Source organism: Equus przewalskii, chromosome 14 (assembly GCF_037783145.1).
Source record: "Equus przewalskii isolate Varuska chromosome 14, EquPr2, whole genome shotgun sequence".
Classification (NCBI taxonomy): Eukaryota; Metazoa; Chordata; class Mammalia; order Perissodactyla; family Equidae; genus Equus; species Equus przewalskii.
In genome coordinates this window covers 54,761,437-54,781,100 of record NC_091844.1, presented here as the reverse complement: position 1 = coordinate 54,781,100, position 19,664 = coordinate 54,761,437, and the positions used below count along the sequence as shown (strand labels likewise).

The 19,664-nt window shown below is 44.7% G+C and overlaps 1 protein-coding gene and 1 long non-coding RNA gene across 9 annotated transcripts in view; one reads left to right on the top strand and one right to left on the bottom strand.

Annotated features, from left to right (window-relative positions):
• THADA (THADA armadillo repeat containing) overlaps window positions 1-19,664 on the bottom strand; it is a 307,690-nt gene that overhangs the window by 42,115 nt on the left and 245,911 nt on the right. For 7 of the 8 annotated variants that reach the window (XM_070572782.1, XM_070572784.1, XM_070572781.1 and 4 more), the window contains 5 exons: window positions 8,978-9,360; window positions 7,988-8,106; window positions 7,571-7,643; window positions 4,104-4,257; window positions 1,010-1,141 (listed from right to left, as the gene is read on the bottom strand). In XM_070572782.1, coding sequence (XP_070428883.1) covers window positions 1,010-1,141; window positions 4,104-4,257; window positions 7,571-7,643; window positions 7,988-8,106; window positions 8,978-9,360 — 861 coding nt within the window. Of the gene's footprint in view, window positions 1-1,009; window positions 1,142-4,103; window positions 4,258-6,654; window positions 6,853-7,570; window positions 7,644-7,987; window positions 8,107-8,977; window positions 9,361-19,664 lie in introns of all 8 variants that reach the window. The other variant, XR_011526117.1, reaches the window with a different exon arrangement.
• LOC139075576 (uncharacterized) overlaps window positions 5,059-19,664 on the top strand; it is a 30,518-nt gene continuing 15,912 nt past the window's right edge. Inside the window, exons 1-2 of the long non-coding RNA XR_011526118.1 lie at window positions 5,059-5,251; window positions 16,417-16,523. This is a non-coding gene — a long non-coding RNA (uncharacterized lncRNA). The remainder of the gene's footprint in view (window positions 5,252-16,416; window positions 16,524-19,664) is intronic.

Below are 19,664 nucleotides of genomic sequence, written 5' to 3'. Positions count from 1 at the left end.
CATTATAATGGAGGACTCAGGTACGGGGAAGTTCACACGTTCTGAGGGAAGCTTCCAGGGACTGCAACCCTAGCCACGGGGCTGAGGGGCCCTGAATCAGTTACAAACACTGTATGGCTATTTCCCCTCCCATTCTGCTCTCCATAAAGGTAAACTTCTTTGCTCGGCCTATGACCTCTTGCCTCAAAATGGTGTTCTTGCTTCTCTTTGGGATGGCTGACCCAGAGATCTTTCTTGACATCCAGTCCCAAGTGCAGGGAATACAAGTCCGCCAAAGTGGGGACCCTCCCAGATGGCCACATGTCCAGAGGTATGACTTTGCTTCTACTCCACCTGCCTCCTGTCCCTTCCACCAAGCAGCCCATTTTCCAAAGCCAGCAGTCCCCTTTTGCTTCCTGGGCATTTGCCATCACACACAGATGACCAGGGCCCAGGGCTGGAATAGCTCATATTACCAGCTGCATGGCTATGAGCTCATAACTACCTGTCTAGGCTCCTCCTCTTTCCACTCCCCTCCTGCCTCCTGGGTTAATGTTGCCACCAAAGGAGGAGCCAAGGCACAAAGAGGAGAACTTGACTTACACTCACCTGTTTCTGTCACGTGTGAAAACTCATGGAGGAACAAAATGATGGATCTATGATTCCTGGGTTAGGTAACCACACAGATAATCAAGACTTGGTCTTACTTAAAAGGGGTGACAATGTAACTAACAAAAGACACTGTTTATTAGATTTCTATCTTTGAAAAAGTTCTTCTCTATGATGGGATGTGGCTAGCAGATCGTATCTGGGCAGCTGCCAGCTTTTGTAAATAAAGTTTTGTTGGAACACAGTCATGCCGTCTTGTTTACCTACTGTTTATGGTTGCTCCTCCACTAAAACGGCAGAGTTGAGACAAAGACTGGAGGACCAAAAAAGCCTGAAATATTCACTCGCTGGCCCTTTATAGAAGAAGTGTACCAACCCCTGTCCAAGAGCCATAAGGCACTGCAGAAGGAGAATAAGGTACCTGTTGACTGGCAGGTGTTTTCTTGTGACATGGCGGTTGTCACGGTTTCCGTGGCTGCGTCTCTGACGGCTTGCTCCTCACTCTGCAGGAGGGTGAAGACACACCTCCAGAGTGCGAGTGTATCCTGCAGTCCTAAGAACACCAGAAGGAATAAGAATTACCTAGGCTGCAATTTACAGGCAGGTACAAACGCCACTTCAATCCTCGGTCAGGGAGAGCAGTATTTAATGAGCAATAGCCAGTCCTTTTTTCTGGGTATTGCAAGAAAGCAAGACCCGAGAGTAAGAACACCGGAAGAGACAGGCCCTAGGGAAGCAGGTTTGGAAATGTCTCTTTTTTTTTTTTGAGGGGAGACGGCTTCTGGAGGCAACCAGCCCCAGAAGGTGCAGTGTGGCTGACAAAGGCCCTGGGCCCAGCTGTCCACAATGACTCACGATTCTCAGGAATGAAACTTTATGTTCAAGAGTGCTTTGGGGAAACTAGCCCAGTGTTGATCTGAGTGACTGTTGATTTGAGTGAGCTTATAAATTCTGAAAGCAAATTTTCAATCAAGATTACACTTTGGGGAGCAAGAACCAAAAAATGGCAAGGAACCACTATAAAGCACCAGCCTGTTCCATGTCTATGTGGGGCCCACTATCTGGCAGCCATTACCCCTGGGCTGGGACACTGTCTAGTCCCTCTGCTAGGTGCTGCTGTGGACGAGAGACAAGGGAAAGACAGTGTCTGCACCTGAGCAACTGAAAGGAACATCAAGTCAAGAATGCAAGGCGACGAGAAGTCAGGGATGGAAATGTGTGGCCATGGCTCCCAACAGCGAAAGATCACAGTGGACTGGTGTTAACTGAGGCAGACTTCAGGAGGGAGGTGAGAGGTGGGCAGGGCCTCAAAGAAAGAATACACGTTGTCCAGGGGGGTGGGCCCAGCCTTGTGGAAGGTCGCAATGGAGGGCCACAGAAGACCAGCACTCCACATCCCTCACCTGTCAATGGGGAACCAGCCCTGTGCTAAGAACTCTTCTTCACCTACCCTCTCCCTCGTCTGTCCGCGGAGAACTTGTTATCAGAGTCACCAATGCTTTAGTCATACCAAGAACAGCAACGGCTTCCTCTGCAGTTTCCTTCTCTCTTTTCTAATATAACTCTGGCTTTAAATTTTACTCAGTCTTTCAGAATCTATACATTCTAATTGTTCTCTAGGGTTTAATATTTTCCTCTTAAACATGGTCATTTATAGCCCCAAGATACTCAAGCTCCACTCCTTAGTCCATTTCAATTTTTCTTTTATCTTAAATGACTTTGTTCTGTCCTTGACTTGTCCCCCTGTGCTTTTATGTCCTTTGTCTCTCAGTTCTGTACCTATTTTTCATGTTCTCGCGGGCTATCAGCTACCACTGACTTCCTTCCTCGATGCCTATAGTGCTATAACCAGCTCTGGCAATTAATTATGAACCAATGGCTTTTGCCCAGGACTCAATTTCACTCAGAATTCCAGGTTATTCCACACCCCTTTTCCTGATTTGAGCTGGGTTAGAGTGGCCAAAGATACCCAGAAAATGTGCTGCAAAATGCTATTAAACACACTGGAGAAGCTTCACCAAAGTTTATAAACCTTTGCTTATTCCTCTGGGTCCAACAATTAAGTCACAGAGAAGGTTCCTTTTTAGCCCCTGTTTGGGTGTAAGAAAAACACCTGGAAGTCACTTAGAAGAAAGAATGAAAAGGATATCAAAGACAACTTTGTCTCCCAGAGAGAACCAGACACGTAAGACTTCATTGGTCTGAACTCCAATAACACTTAAAATTGGAATCTCACCATCTAAAAAAGCAATTCTTTGCTTTACTCTGTAACTCCTTTCAGTATGACTACACTGAAAGCTCCCTGGATGCACGGACCATGGCTCAGTCTCCTGAGTGGGGCATGGAAGAGGCGGACAAAAATAGCATCCCAGTAAAGGACGGAAGAGAGTCACGGCCCAATAACACAGGGGTAAGACGGCAGCAGAGGACAGGGTCAGGACTGAGCACGGCTTTAGGTGCCAGGTTTTCCTTTTATTAAACCCTATGCTTAAAAACAAACAAAACAAAATACCACAATTTTTAAAAAATCTTAAAAAGTAAAATGAAACAGAACAAAAACCCCCATGCTTTTTCAATTCCTTATGATCTCCTAAAGCTTGGTTTTCTCAAACACCATTAACATGTGCTCTTTCCTAATTATTACTCTTGAAGGACAGGGAGTGGCAGAGAGGAAAGAGACAGAAAGTGGAGAACATGGTTGGAGAGCAGCTAAGATCCATACATGCATCTGATTTCAAAATTTCTCTACCTTTATGTCCCAAAGATGCCTTAAACTTAAAACTAACTTCAGTGAAAGGAACTGGCAGTCTTTCTAGTCACTGAAGCTGGGAGCCTGGAAGTCATCCTTGAATCTTTCTTTTACATTAACCTCAACACCAAGTCCTATTGACTCTACTTCCTAAATGCCCTTTGAGTCTGTCCTTTCTTATTCTTCAATGCCACGGCTTCACACTGACCCATTCATTTCTCACCAGTATCACTGCAACAGGCTTCCTGTGAGAGGTGACGCGTAGGCCGAGTCTTGACAGACAAACAGAAGTCCGTCAAGTAGCAGTTTGTTTAGAACTGTTCCCTACCGGTGATGCATAAGGCTTGTGTTGGGGAGTGGTGGCCGATGAGGAGGGTGGGGTGGGCAGGGCACAAAACAGGAAGGGTCTTATGAGCCACGTTAAAGGGTATTTAGATTTTCTCCTGAAGGCAATGGGAAGCCACTCAAAGGCTTTAAGTAGTGGAGTGAAATGATCAGATCTGTATTTCAGAGAGACCACAGAGGGTTTTGGAAGTGTAAGGAGCATGGCTTGGGGGACAAGATGGAAAGAAAAGAGGCCAGTTAAGAGGCTGTTGGTGAAACATGACTAGAGTAGGAACTAAGATGGTGAGAATGTATTTGAAAGATGTAAAGGCATGGTGCACGCTGTCATTTTTCATCTTCACTTCTTTTTTTAACCTAGAATATCTATTCATGCTTTTAGTGCATTTGGTACAACGGACTTCCCCCTGCTCAGCGCACTTACCAAGGATGGGATGGGGGTTGGTGAGGAAAAATGGTGTGGTGCTGGTGAGGACTTCAGCAGCAGCCAGCCTGGACTCTGTAGGAAGATGATCTCCACAGGACGAGACGACCAGCTGAACCCACTGCTTCAGCTCAGGGACTACTGAGTCTCTGGTCTGAAAGCACAAAGTGTACAGCAGTTCAGAAGATGCCATCATGGGGCCGGCCCGGTGGCACAGGGGTTAAGTTTGCATGTTCCACTTCGGCGGCTCGGGGTTCACTGGTTCGGATCCCGGGTGCAGACATGGCACCGCTTGGCAAGCCATGCTGTGGCAGGCGTTCCACATATAAAAAGTGGAGGAAGATGGACATGGATGTTAGCTCAGGGCCAGTCTTCCTCAGCAAAAAGAGGAGGATTGGCAGCAGATGTTAGCTCAGGGCTAATCTTCCTCAAAAAAATAAAGAAGATGCCATCAGGGGCTGACAGGGCATTAGAGATGAGCTCTGTACACCAAACTGGATCTGCAAATTAGTTCTTACTGCAGTCGGAAGAAAGGTTTTTTTAGTTGCTTTTCCATCCCAACTAGAGTGAAATAAACAAGCCCAGGGAAGAAAATCTGACTTGTCTTTCAGTAATATGGAGTCATTATAACTAGCAAGGAAGTTCTTTGAGTCTTTTCTGATGCAAATCAGGTTTTCAGAACATTGGTGTATTTGGTAACTTCAATAAAGACAAAATTTGGGGGAAAGACTGTGGCAGCAAATAATATTTGTCCCCAATAAGCAGATACTCCTTCCAGCTTTAGTAATGGAACCCCAGATTTTTGGATGGGCATGTGGGCACCCAGCTAAAGACTACATTTCCCAGACTCCTTTGCATTTGGGCGTAACGTGATTTCCGACTAACGGGATGTCATAAAAAAAAACACGGTATCTGTGCACTTTCAGTCATGCATCCGGAAATAGGTGTGACCTTCACTTCCTGGGTTTCTCTTTCCTGCTAGCTGAACAAAGACAAGATGATGAGAGCTGGAGCAACCATCTGATGGAAGGGGCCATGAATGGAAGCCATGTTGAGGAAGCAGAACTGCAAGGTAGAAGGGGCTGGGGGCCCAACACTCTGAAGCCACCATGTCTGCTTTGGACTGCTTCTATCTGGGTTAAGCCACTGTAAGTAAGAGTTTCTGTTACAACATTTAAAGCAGCATCCTAACTAATATTATTGTTTAAACAAAGTCCTATTCTTGTCTTTTTATAGTAACAGCTTTATTGAGATCTAATTCACATACCACACGTTTCACCCATTTAAAGTATACAATTCGATGGTTTTTAGTGTATTCACAGATATGTGCAACCATCATCACAGTCAATTTTAGAAGATTTTCATCACCAAAAAGAGAAACCTTGTACCCTTTAGTTATCATCCTCTCATCCTGTCATCTCCCCCCTCCCCTAGCCCTAAACTACAAATCTACTTTCTGTCTCTATGGATTTGCCTATTCTGGACATTTCATAAAAATTGAATCACACAACATTAGTCTTTTGTGACTGGCTCTTTTCACTTAGCATGTTTTCAAGGTTCAGCCATGCTACAGGATGTATCAGTACCTCATTGCTTTTTTATGGCTGAATAATATTCCATTGTATAGATATACTGTATTTTGTTTACCCATTCACCAGCTGATGGGCATTTGGGTTGTTTCCATGTTTTAAACCCTGGTTTTTCACTTTTTCTAGAAAGGGGATTACTGTTCCAAATGTACTTTACTTCCCCTATCAACTAAACCTCTTTATTTTATTTTATTTATTTATTTATTTTTTGAAAGACTTCACTTTTCCTTTTTTTCCCTAAACTACCCCCTGCCTCTCCCCCGGTACATAGTTGTATATCTTTAGTTGTGGGTCCTTCCAGTTGTGGCATGTGGGATACTGCCTCAGCATGGCTGGATGAGCAGTGCCATGTCTGCACCCAGGAAGTGAACCGGCAAAACCCTGGGCCGCCAAAGTAGAGCAGACGAACCCAACCACTCGGCCACGAGGCCGGCCCCTAAGCCTCTTTAAATGTTCAAAATGAGACTACTGGCTCCTCTGATCATCTACGGACATCTATGGAACTAAACTGATAAGCATCTTAGACCCTGAGGAAGATGCTGACTCCCAATGCACAAAAAAACCCAGGTTTTCCTGGGAACTTCTTTTATGTGTTTCTCTACAGTTTTGTTAATTTTTCTCTCTCTGGAAAACTCTCAATTTTCATCAAATATCACTTCATTCGAGTACCAGGCAGTGCCTTTAAGATGCACATGACAGCTGGTTGAAACAGCTTTAGATGAGAACGATGTCTTGGAAGACTTGTTAGGCTGCCCTGCGACTTCTTTCTTAGAACTTGTTCTTTTCCCTCTGGGCTATATTTTTTCAGCAAATCTTCTGCCTTCCTACAAACCCCTCCCTCCTCAGCAACACACACAACTGACTTTCTTTCGGCTTTTGTATCTCCTAGTGACCACCTAGCTTTGGCCCCGGCCTGCCTTTGAGTGACAGACTCAAGGAAACTGTTTCTGCTGAATCCTTACCCTCTGCCCCAGTCTCTCTGAACTTCACAATCTCATCTGGGCAGTCTTCCTTGGCTCCTGGAACACTCTCTCCCTCCTCTGGGTTCCCACAGCCTCCTCCCTACTGTCGTGACATTTAATGTCATGATCTAACACTCCTTTTCTCTCATTACACTTTGTTCATCTTCGTATCTCCACTGCTCTCTCAGTGCTGCTTTACTGTAAAAAATTGAAATCCACAATGTTATCCCGCCACTATCACAGTGTGGTGATGTGTAACCAAGAGCGTCAGGTAATTTTACTGTAGTACCCACTGCTTTCTACTTATAATAATTCTGTAATGGTGGCATCTTTCTTGTATGCTCCTAAGTATGCACGTATTTGTCGTAAGGCATCTCCCAGGAAGCTGTTTTGATTACTTTAGTTCCACCTCACCCCTAGAGGACATGTAAGGCATATGGGGCACATCTGGGCCTCCAAGCAGAGCCAGCTCAGCCATGTTCTGGGGCAATATTTAAGCCTTCATGATATATTTTCATACTTAGTTGACTAGGATGCAATCCTAGTGACTGGGAATCCTTGGAAATGACTTGCTTGCTCCCTCTTTAAATAAAAAATCTAGCGAGGAAAATAGGAAAAAACAAGGAGTTTGGGCTTGTGTGTGTGTGTGCTGGAGCGGGGAGGAGGTTGTGTTATCCTCATGGACTCTAAGCAAATGAGCCCAGAACAAGAGAAAAGGAATGCCAAAGGTGGTGCTCACAAAAGTCTTCACAAGTTATATCCAAAGTGAACAATCAAGACGAGCGACGTTTTTGTGGAGGCTCCACATCACACCACAGTGATCCTGCCTACTGGGACAGTTCACTCCTGCTGACACCTCCCAGGTAAAGAAGAGCACGACAGCCTGACCCCACCACTGGGGCAGGATCAGCCTCACCTCCTCATGCGCCTGCATGCAGTGGGCAACCACTCTGGAGGCAAGTCTCAGAGCTACACTTTGAGTTTCAGACCTGGAAAAAGTAAGCCAAAAACACACAAAATAAAATCAAACATATTTACATCCTGATATTCAAATGGTTTTTGCAGTTAGTCTGTAATCCGTGTGCATGTGAATGCTGGAAATCTCCACCTCACAGCCACATAAACGCTTCCAGAAGTAACTGTCTTCTGGTTATTAATGTGAAACTCTGACATCAATCTATTGCCTGAGCCTAGAACATGCTCCTAGGCTGAAACTTAAAAGGAAACACAGGACTCGAGTCCTCAGGCCAGGACTGTGCTCAAGTTCATTACATAAGTGACTGACAGGCCCACACATGGTCCCCAGTTTGCACAGGGAGTGTTGGAGGCAAACCTTTCATTGGAAGCAATATCCATTATCCACAGCAAGAACTCCTTCGGGGTTAGATGGATACAGCGCTCTGTCTGGGGCAGCCACTCACTGGTGTCCATGCAATGGAGAATTTTCAGTATCTGTGTGAACCAGATCCAAGGGAAAACAAAACAAAAACAAAAACACAACTCAGGAAAAAGTTTCCAGAAGCTAAATAATAATCACATGTACTGATGAGAGGATTTATCTTTCAAAAAGCTCCCACTAACTTCTTATTTCCCCTTTAATACCTTTGGGAGACCAAGACAGGGTGGAGCAGTGACACACTCAGGGACCCTACTGACCTGATAAGAGTCTAGATGCTCAGATTCCTAGGTCAGTGTCCTTTCCTTTTGATTACGCTTTCTAGGTGGCCATGTGCCCCCAAACAGCCATGTCAGCATACACTACCCTCTGACACATTTTTTTTTTTTTTTGAGGAAGATTAGCCCTGAGCTAACTGCTGCCAATCCTCCTCTTTTTGCTGAGGAAGACTGGCCCTGACCTAACATCCATGCCCATCTTCCTCTACTTTATATATGGGACGCCTACCACAGCATGGCTTTTGCCAAGCAGTGCCATGTCAGCACCTGGGATCCGAACCGGGGAACCCTGGGCTGCCGAGAAGTGGAATGTGCTCACTTAACCACTGTGCCACGGGGCTGGCCCCTACAGCCAACTTTCAATGTCTTGTTTCCTACAGCATTGAGTGGCTTACTCTCAATCTCTGTCTTTGGTTAATCTCTGTCATCAATACCATTACCATCAAACACTTTTCTTAGTGCCCTTCTATGCATGAAGCCATGCCAACCACCACACAAAGAGAGCCCAGGCGCTCTGGATGCTGAATCTTCTTCCTATTCCTCCTGGAGGAGCCAAACCCAATCCTCCCTTCATGATCTTATCACTCCAGTGGGCTCGCCAAAGAGTTTGGGGAGTGGAAGGGGATGGTCAGTACACCAGAAACTTTACCTCACAGAAGCATTCTGGATGATTTTCCTTCATAGCCAACATTAAGAACGTCCCTCCCATGTTCCACAGCAAGAGCGGCAGTCCCCTCTCTCTTGGTTCAGAGGCTGCTGCTGCTGAGAACCTTTCCAACAGGGCTTCCAGTGTCAGCAGGCGCACCTCAGGGAAGGAAGACTCCAAGAGCTGAGAGAAGGAGATGGGAACGTCCCTTGTCTGCTCTCCAGCCTGGGCCGCCACTGCCCACACTGCGGCGATGGCTAGTTTGGTGAGGCTCTGGAGGTACTGGGGCAGGCCTGGCACCGTGAAGGTATAGGGGAATCCTGTTATCAGCTCTGATCCTGAGATGATCCTTCTGACTTCCTCCCAGAAGCCAAGATGCTCCAGAACTACAAAGCAAAGGGAAAGAGGCTATCACTTTATTCAAAGTTCCACAGAAGGACATAGGAGAACGCAAGGTTCTGGATACACTGGGTGGGATTATCAGATGTCTTTCCTGAGTAGACATCACATGAACGCTGTAATAAGCGACTAGCCCACTAAGGCTTCTGGCCCAGAGGTGATTTCTATCTAGGTAATACACAATTTTTCCCCTAGGGGCACAAAAGGCATTCCTATCAGAATATGTGCTCCTGGCGCCCCTCCCCAATATTCAGTAAATATGAACTGAGTGACCTCCTGTATCACCAATCCTCAAAGTTGAACAGAATAAAAGGACATCTAGTCCAATTTTCCTTCGGGGGCTCAGATCCCCTCTGCAGCACCTCTTCTCAGAGGCCCTCGGTTGAACCCTACAGTGACTTGGTGCTCACAGGACAGACTATTCCATTGTTAGTAGATCTAATTGTCATAAAGTTCTTTTCAGTTTCCACTCCAGCGCTGGCCTAATTCTGCATTTTGAGGTTCTTAGTGAGCCCTTAGGCATTTACTTATTATGCCCCCTCTGTCTTCTCCAGATGAAACACCCCTACCTCCTTCAACTCTTCCTCATACGAGGGGGTTCAGCTTCTCTCACTATTCCAGCTGCTTTCCTTTGGACTTGCTTTACCTCCTCGTATGGAGAACGGCACACGGCTCTCTCGCGTGGTCTGACCAGCAGGACTGTTACTTTCCCTGTTCTGACATCAGGTTACTGGAGTTGCATCACACTGCTGACTCATGTGGAGCATAAAGTCAACTGAAACCACAGGCTTTCTTTTTTTACATGGTCTACTGATGGTGGTGAGTCATCTCTCTCCCACCTTGTGCTCAGTACTTAGATCGAGACTAGTTTTCTTTGTTTGTTTGTTTTAAACTCAAGTATAGCTGTTAAATTTTATCTCCCTGTTAGGTTTTATGGTCTGCCTTTTAGATTGCTAAGATCTTTTTGTATTCTCAGTTATAATCAAAAACACTTAGTGCTGGCTGATTAAGTGCTGGGTGCTAAATAAAGTAAGAATACTGCCCTTAAGAAGTTTATAGTCTAGTCTGAGAAAGAGAAATGAATGGCTAGGCATATCCAATATAGTGATGTAAATAAATCTGAGTCTTAAAGGGGAAGAGAGGGGAGAACGTAATGGAACCACCAAAAGGGGAGCAAAGGTTCAAAGGCATGAAACAGAATGGACCACGTGGGGAAGTACAGGCAGTCTGACATCACTCGAGCATAAGATTCAAGGTGAGGAAGAGCAGGAGACCAGGCCAGAGAAGTTCTGTGGGCAGGACATGGAGAACTTTCTAGGCCGTGCGAAGGAACTTGGACATTCTTCTGCAGGCAAGGGAATGCCACTGAGAGGTTATTTTAAGCAACAAGATCAAGTAAATGTGTTCCCTGAAGTGTTCTTATTGCTGAGGGGACAATATTAGAGGCAGGAAGACCAGTTAAAAGACTGCTGCAATAGCCTAGGAGAGAAATGAGGAGGGCCTCAAGCAAGGAAGGGATAGGGAGAGGAGGGGTGTGAGAAGCACTGAGGAATGAACTTGGCAGCACTGGGCACTGACTGGGGGAGGCATCTTGGGTACCTCCCACAACCCAGATTCTTCATACAACACATTCATCATCCAACAGAAGTTGGGTAAACCTCAATTTAACAAGCATGCCATAAATGCCCGCAACCAAGTAATTACTAAAAATGTGGGCTGGGCCAGTGTAGAGGACAGAGGTCTTTGGCAAGTGTTACAGTCGGCTCCCTGCCTGGCCCTGTCCCCCATCCCACTCCAAGCTCTCATCAATTCATTAACCAGCTCTCTCTGGGTCTAGTCATTCCCCAGTTATGAATCCTCCCAACTTTGCATTCTGTTCACAGAATTTTACCTATAAGAACATTAGGATAGACTTCATCAAATACCTTACTGAAATTTAGGTATTTCATAACTCAGTGAACACTACTGACTTCTAGAAAACTATCATAAACATAATAAAAATGTAAAAGATTAAGGTAACAGTTGGAAAAAACTTCCTTGAAATTGAAAAACTTGCAATAATCCAGGCATGAAAACTATAGAACACTCATCTTACACATCAGATTGTTTCAAAAAGAAGTTCACCCCAAGAGGCAAAGTGGGGGCTCAGGCTCCAACATGACTGTGCCCCACGGAGACCACCATCCACCATCTGCCAGCTGCAACTGCAGACACATCTGTGCTCTTAACTCAGACTCTGCAGAAACCCAGGTTCAAGCAGGAGGGCAGCCATCTTTACAAAGCAGCAGGGAAACTCAGGCAGTCGGGGTCCTCAACCTCTGTGTCATCATCTCTATTTTTCAATACCTAAAAACCTAGTCCCATTACAATTTAGTAATGAAAAGACCACACTACCGTGGTCTCCAGGTATGGCTTCCCTAGCCTTCCTACCTACCGCCCCCTGAGGACAACGCTGCATTAAAAAGGAGTTTCATTTGTTTGGCAAGGAGTCAGAAACATGGCTTGGAGATCTGCTCTTTAAAACAATTAAAAACAGGAAGAACTGTCTAGGCCATTCCGGATAATTTTCAGAGGAACCTGTTATCTCAAAGAGATACTCCAGGCAGAGTGTGTAGTCCACTGGACTCAAGAACTGGGCACCCCGACCCACCTGCCTCCTCTAGGGCCTGGAGGAAGGACGACATCACGAAGCCAGGGACTGAAAGTGCTCCCCAAAGAAGGAGGAGATAGGGGGACAAAGGAAGGGCTCCTTTGGGACTTTCTGGCCTACACTGTCTGTGGAGTTCAGCATAAGTCCATCAACATTTATTGAGCATATATTAGGTACTTTGGGAGCTATAGAGATTCAGAGTTGAGAAAAAAATTACCTGCTGTCAAAGAGCTCAAAAACTAACGGGAGGATAAAGATAACTACAAAATTGAAAATGCTTAGTGCCCTAAAATTATTAGTGAGAAAAGCTGACATTTGTTGAGTATCTATGTGCCATGCACTATAGAATATTAATACCGATTATTTAATGCTATGAATAATAATTACTTTTATTTGTTTTTTATTTTATGGAGGTCACATTGGTTTATAACATTATATAAACTTCAGGTGTACATCATTATATTTTGACTTCTGTATAGACTGCATCATGTTCACCACCAAAAGTCTAGTTGCCATCAGTCACCATATACATGTGCCCCTTGACCCCTTTCACCCTCCCCCAACCAATAACTACTTTTAGAAGACACTTGTTGAATATTATTCTAAGCACTTCAACAAATATTAACTTATTTAATGAAGTAGGCACTATTATTCTAAGCACTTCAACAAGTATTAACTCATTTAATGGAGCTAGCACTATTATTATTCCCATTTTACAGATGAGGAAACAGAGAGGTTGTTACTTGCCTAAGCTAACACAGAAAATGGTAGGTACAGAGAATACAAAAGCTATAAGAATGACCAAAAGGAATACAATGGGCACTTATTTTTTCTATTGGAAGAAGTGTCAAAAGGGCTTTCTGGAGGGAACAAAATTTAAGATGGGTCCTGAAGGCTGCTCAGAGGTACCTAACTGGGGGAGGAAAAGGGCACATGCTCCAGGGGGCGTCAGGAGAGAGCAGACAGAGACCTGCAAATAGGTTCCCTGAATTAATGTGTCAACAGAGGAGCGTTGGGAGAGGTTAGGTTAGAGCCACAAGCTAGGAAATCATCAAATGACACATTCATTTAGTCACTTTCTTCAAACTGCTGCTTAGAAAAAACATTCTCTGTTGTGCACCAAGACCCAAAGAGATGTCCTAAAGCAGAGTTCCTCAAACTTGGGTGAGCGTCAGAGTCACCCGAGGGCTGCTAAACTGCGGACTGCTGCCTGGGCCTCAGCCCAAAAGGTTCTGATTCGGGAGGTCTGGGCTGGGGGCCAAGAATCTGCATTTCTAACCAGCTCACAGGTGATGCTGACGCTGCTGGGCCAGGTACCTTGAAAACCACTGCCCTCAAGTGATGGTTCTTAACCAGAGATTATTACAACCACACATGCCTGAATCCTCCTCTCGTAGATTCTGATTCAATTGGTTTCGAGTTGGGCGCAGCCATCTGTAGTCTTAAGAAGCCAACAGGTAATTCTGCTATGTACTCCAGCTGAGAGCCACACTTCTAAGGTACGACTTTCACGGGGGTTTGTAGAGTTTATGGGTGGGTAGGGGGTGCAGAGCACAGCTGATTACAGTCCAGTACTTCACCATAGTGAAGAACTAGAAAATTCACCACACCCCATCTTCTCTTACACATAAAAACACCAAAGGAGGGGAAATCACCAATAATTGAAAAGAATGAATGTGCACCATAAAGGACCCTGGCAGGCAGGCCTTCAGCACTGCCTCCCTATGTGCAGGTTCTGTTCTAGATCCAGGACGTAGCAGTGAATGAGAAAGACCAAGCTCCGCTCTCACGGAGTTCCAGTTTAGTGGGGACCACAGAACACTCTCTCTGCCAGTGCCTAGAGTGATGGGGGTCTCTAGGTGGAACAAGAGCTTGGAGTCAGAAATGCCCAGTACTTTAACATAAGCGGCTGCAGTGACTAAACCAGACGTATTGCTTTCCTCTCTAGCATAGAGGTTTCTCAGGCCAGGAAGTACATTAAATCCATCCGAAGAGCTTTAGAAACACACTCACGTCAGGGGACACTTAACTGCATCTCTGGGGCAAGCCTGTTGTAAAGTGACCCTGGTGATTCCAGCATGCAGCTGGGGGTGACAGCTAATGTTTTCCCGGCTCTGCAGCCCACAAGCAGGCAGAGTTCACCAAATGGTTTTCACAACCAGGGCTTCTTTCCAGCAAAGCACTGCTTTGTGTCTTGCCCTACCAAATGCATTTCAAAGTCTAGATCAACACGGGGACTTATTTCCATTTCTCTGAGTGCCTGTTGTCTGCAGGACACAAAAACTGAAGCTAGTTCTTTGACGGGATTCCTCAGTCTGGGGTTTAACAACCCTCTTCTCTAGAAGATAACTTGTCTACTTACAATTTCAAGTTTGATTACTTTATGTTTCTTCCTTCCTGTCTTTCTTGGAAAGCCAAGTGTTCCAATGAAAGAATCAAGTCTCTCCTTTAATGGCCCCAACTTATTTTTCACAAATTAGATGATTTTTGCAAACTCTTATTAATTGGAGCTTTTCCCAGCTCTCCTTGTTTGGAACGTCCTTGGATTTTCCCATCAGTGTAGTCATTTTAGTCACCCAAGTAGGTGTGACTGATTCTACACATCCAATTTGATTTCACTTTTGAAATTAACTTTTTTTTCTTCTTAGGGCAAGCATATTTCTAGCCTTCAAAGGAATGGCTTAGCAGCTGGATTCACTTGGAAGGACAGTACCTCCTGCTGTGCTATGTCCTGGTTCAATGGAGAAATGATTCCCAAGTTTGGAATTCAAGGACCAATAAAATGTCAAAAACAATGTGACAGACTGGATAAGTTGCCAACTTTTTATTTTGTAAAATAAGGATGTTAAAAATCTACCATCCATTATCATTTCATGAAAGAAAGGCTATCAACATCAAAAACATAGTAAATTTGTAGTATCATCATAAAAGACAATTCTTTAAAGAAATTTGGCTATAAGAAAAATTTGCTACAGTGTCATTTTGCTATAGGTTTTTTTGTTGTTGTTGAGGGAGAGTCACCCTGAGCTAACATCTGTTACCAATCTTCCTCTTTTTTTGGTATATGGACCATCGCCACAGCATGGCCACTGACAGACAAATAGTGTAGGTCCGCGCCCAGGAACTCAACCCTGGTGGCCGAAGCAGAGCACGCCAAACTTAACCACTAGGCCACCAGGGCTGGCCCAATTTTGCTATAGTTTTATTGTGAAAACAGCACCGGGCACCAGCACTAGTGAACGGCAGCTTTGGAGAAGCTGATGGCTATTTCCTGAGGTTGATCTGTTTGGACAGCATGACTACCCTGAACAGAAAGATCCTAGGGAGGAACTGAAGGGCCTTTGCCGGGTCCCTCAGGACAAGGAGCACAGTGGTCCATTCACACAATTCCCTCTGGTAATCTCAAATGTGTTATTTTAGCGGTTCTTTGGCAAGTTGCAGCTTTCAGTGTTATGTCTGCAACCTGAATGGTGATCGCTAAATTAACTGGATATCACAGCTGCCAATCCCTAACCAACCAAGGTAGGGCGCTAACATTGACCTGGCTGTTTTTTTTGTTTTTTTTTTTTTTTTGAGGAAGATTAGCCCTGAGCTAACATCTACTGCTAGTCCTCCTCTTTTTGCCGAGGAAGCCTGGCCCTGAGCTAACATCCATGCCCATCTTCCTCTACTTTATACGTGGGACGCCTACCACAGCATGGCTTTTTGCCAAGCGGTGCCATGTCCACACTGGGATCCGAACCAGTGAACCTGGGGCCGCCAAAGCGGAACATGGGAACCTAACCGCTGCACCACCGGGCCAGCCCCTCGACCTGGCTGTTGAAAGAAGATTTAACAGCAGCACATACCTTGAGCAGGGACAGTGTCATATTTCACAAATCCTGTTTTATTGTTTAGCGGGGTCTGTGTCCACCCCAGAGGAGCAGTATAGCCCCAAAGGGCAGGACTGTGGGTCATTCATCTTTGATTTTCTGAGCTACTCACAGAGGTTTGCTAAAATTTCTTTTAAAAAAATCAACATAATTTTAAAAGATGCATGTTACTCTAAAAGCTTTAACAAGGGCATTCTGGAAAAAAACGTTGATGATATCATTACCACATAATTATGGATACAGTGGAGTTTCACCATAAGAGCATTTAATTTAGGTGAATTTAACTCTAAGTACAAGGCAAAGAGAGAGAGAGAGAGGGAGAGAGACTGGAAAATAACAATTAAAAAAGAGAAGGCAGTTTCACCTGGCATTCCAATCACTGAGCACTTTCCCAGAAGGATGGTTGTGCTGCTACCTCAGACCCATGGCTCTTAAACTTTAGCATGCTTACCTCCAGAGTTCCTGATTCAGTCGGTCTGGGGCAGGGCACCCCCCAAATTACATTTCTCACAAATTCCCAGGTGATGGTGATGCTGCTGATGCAGGGACCACACTTTAAGAACCACTACCTCAGACCATCTGAGATCATCCGTGCTTCTTACAGTATAAACATCTATCCACGCTGAAGGTATGTAATTCTAGTGTTTAATGGTATTTGTTTTTGTACATCATGGCCCCTAATCATAAGTCAACCCCTTCATCTAGTACTCAACAAAGAGCTCCTGAACATTATACAGTTCCTGGCCTTCACTGGTATGGCATGAATCAAGATAGCCTGATTGTGGGGCTGGCCCGGTGGTGCATCGATTAAGTTCCCACATTCCATTTTTCGGTGGCCTGGGGTTCGCCAGTTCAGATCCTGGGTGCGGACATGGCACCGCTTGGCAAAAGCCATGCTGTGGTAGGTGTCCCATGTATAAAGTAGAAGAAGATGGGCATGGATGTTAGCTCGGGGCCAGTCTTCCTCAGCAAAAAGAGGAGGATTGGCAGTAGTCAGCCCCAGGCTAATCTTCCTCAAAAAAAAAAAAAGATAGCCTGATTGCTTTGTGTTGAACTGGCCAAAATAAAGGGGCAAGAGGGAAGAAGTATACAGGCCCAAAGTGACGGCATTTTCTTGGCCCCAGTAGAGATGGCTATGGGGAAGCAAAATTCCCAGTAATCACAGCAAACTTGTTCTACTTATAAGTAGCAAACAGTACCCATGAAGGGGGAGGGATCCTCCTTAGGACTAAAAAGGCCAACCAAACAGAAAAAAAGGGTTCCACTGCTATGGAATAAGTCACTTACTGGGGATACTGTGTAAACGGCAATGATATTGATTGTGCTACTATAGTGGTCACCTGCCACTGAGCCTGAGAGGATGGTTCTTTATTCTGCCTGACCTTGCATACACTGTTCCCTCTGCCACGAATGAAGGAACAAATTCCTTTTTGATATACTGTAAAGGCTCTGAATTCTCCGATACCACTGGGTCAAGAAAACTGTGCAGATGTAATTGCTCTGTACTTTCCTCCAGCCTCCTCCTCTCTCCCAGAACCTCTATCCTCCTGAAAAATGTAGGGGCGAGAAAATACAAAGCAGATTTCACTTTTCACGTGTAGGGAGATGGCCAGCTTCTTCTGTTTCAAAGAATTGTAGCTCTGGTCAGAGATCTGTAATCAGATCCAACAAAAGTTCTTATCGGAAACAGCTGACAAACTGGTTCTAAAAATAATCACAGATCATTTGTACACTCTGTGAATGTTAATGTCCTGTTTTGCAATTCCTCAAAAAAATTATATTTGGAGAGAAAAGGAAACCATAGGAACAACAACAAATCAACTGATTTACTAAATCTTGGCTTCTCCTTATCGAAGGGAAATTCCATTCTTCTATTTATCCTCTGCCCCTCCCAGTAGACTGTAATCCTGACCCTAGGGGCCCCTCAGATACACACATGCAGAATGACCTGGCAGAATGATCTGGAGACTGACTGTGTCTTGAGGAGCACTCTGAACTGCTGCCGGTTGTTCATTTCTTGCCTACTTTTGTTTCTAGGTCTCTGAGGCCCTTCACGTCCTGCTTACACAGGCGTGGGCCCCTGACACACACCCCTTTGCAAACAATCCTTCCTTCCCTTGCCCCCAGTATATTCGCCAAGGCATGTACTCTTTAAGTTGAGGAAGGAGGATGAGCTTTCGAGAATGCTATTTGAAGACTAACTTGTCAACCCATAAAATAAAAACACAGTCCCTGCGGCTTGGGAGATAGCAAGTCAGGAGAGCTCTCAAGGATTTCGGTAGGCTAAAAATGAGCTCATCAGGCACTGGGTGGGACAGTATCTTTTATTTCTTGCCTCCACCCACCATCCCATCCCTGCCTTTGCCCAGCACAGGGAGGAAGTCAGGAAATACTCGTGGAAAAACACAGGACAACCCAAAGACACAAACATAAAATTACTTCTAAGCATACACTGCTTCTGGTTCTTTGTCAGTGAATTCTCCTAAGGACAAGACTGAGAAATTGGAAATTTCCCTATCATCACACCTCAACACCCCTGTTCAATTTAACCTTATAGGACCTGGGACGTCTCTTCCACCCTTAGGCAATGAGATACAGTGTAAACCAGCTTGAGTGTCTGCTGGCTGGGAAGATTCCTTTAAATAACTGGGGCTAACCTTTGTTGTCTCACCTGTAGTAAGAGAGGAGCTAGGACCACCTATCGCAGTCCCTTGCCTGAACTACAGTTTACAGTTTCTGGGAGAAACAGCCTCTCAAACTGGAGGTTCCCAGCATCACTGGAGTGCAGGCCAACCCTTGTAGGAGCGATGCTGCAAGGTGCAGTCTACAGCTGGCAAATCCAACAGAACCTGGATGGACTAGGAACGCTATTTAATGTGAAGTCCAGCCCCAACATGGAGGGGGCAGTTAGGCAAATGTGATGAGCCAGATGAGCAACGGAGGTGAGCCTGGGAGTAAGTGTACCCGGGCCATGGGACGAGCAGAAGCTCTGTTTCCTACTATGGATGCGATAACCATTTTTAGTTCTTTGTTCTTGCTATCAATTTTACATCCTGGTAGCTGCTTTTCTTTCTTTCTCTCTTTTTTTTTTTTTAGCAAATTCATTTTAGAGACCTGATATACGTTTTTTTTTTAATAAAAAGCATATCACAAAATCCTAGCTGAAAACCATCGCATAATATAGTTTTTTAAAAAATTATTTTTATTTTTTTGTTGCGATAACATTGGTCTATAACATTTTATAAATTTCACGTGTACACCATAATATTTTGTTTTCTGTGTAGATTACATCATGTTCACCAACCAAAGACTGTTTACACTCCATCAGCACATGTGCCTAATCAGCCCTTTTGCCCTCCTCCCTCCACTCTTCCCCTCTGGTAACCATCAATCCAATCTGTTTCTGTGTGTGTGTTTGTAGTTGTTTTTATCTTCTACTTATGAGTGAGATCATACAATATTTGACTTTCTCCCTCTGACTTATTTCACTGAGCATAATACCCCCAAGGTCTATCCATGTTGCCACAAATGGCCAGATTTCATCGTTTCTTATGGCTGACAAGTCACCTTACAAGAAAGGAAAAATCCAACATCAGAAGAAAAGCAGCATAGACCATTATCTGACACCATATACAAACATTAACTCAAAATGGATTAAACATTTGAATGTAAGACCTGGAACCATTCCCTGACTTATGGCTATTAAAAACGAAACACAGATAGAAAAAATCCCAGAGCACCAGTCATCTATGGGACAACTTCAAGTGAC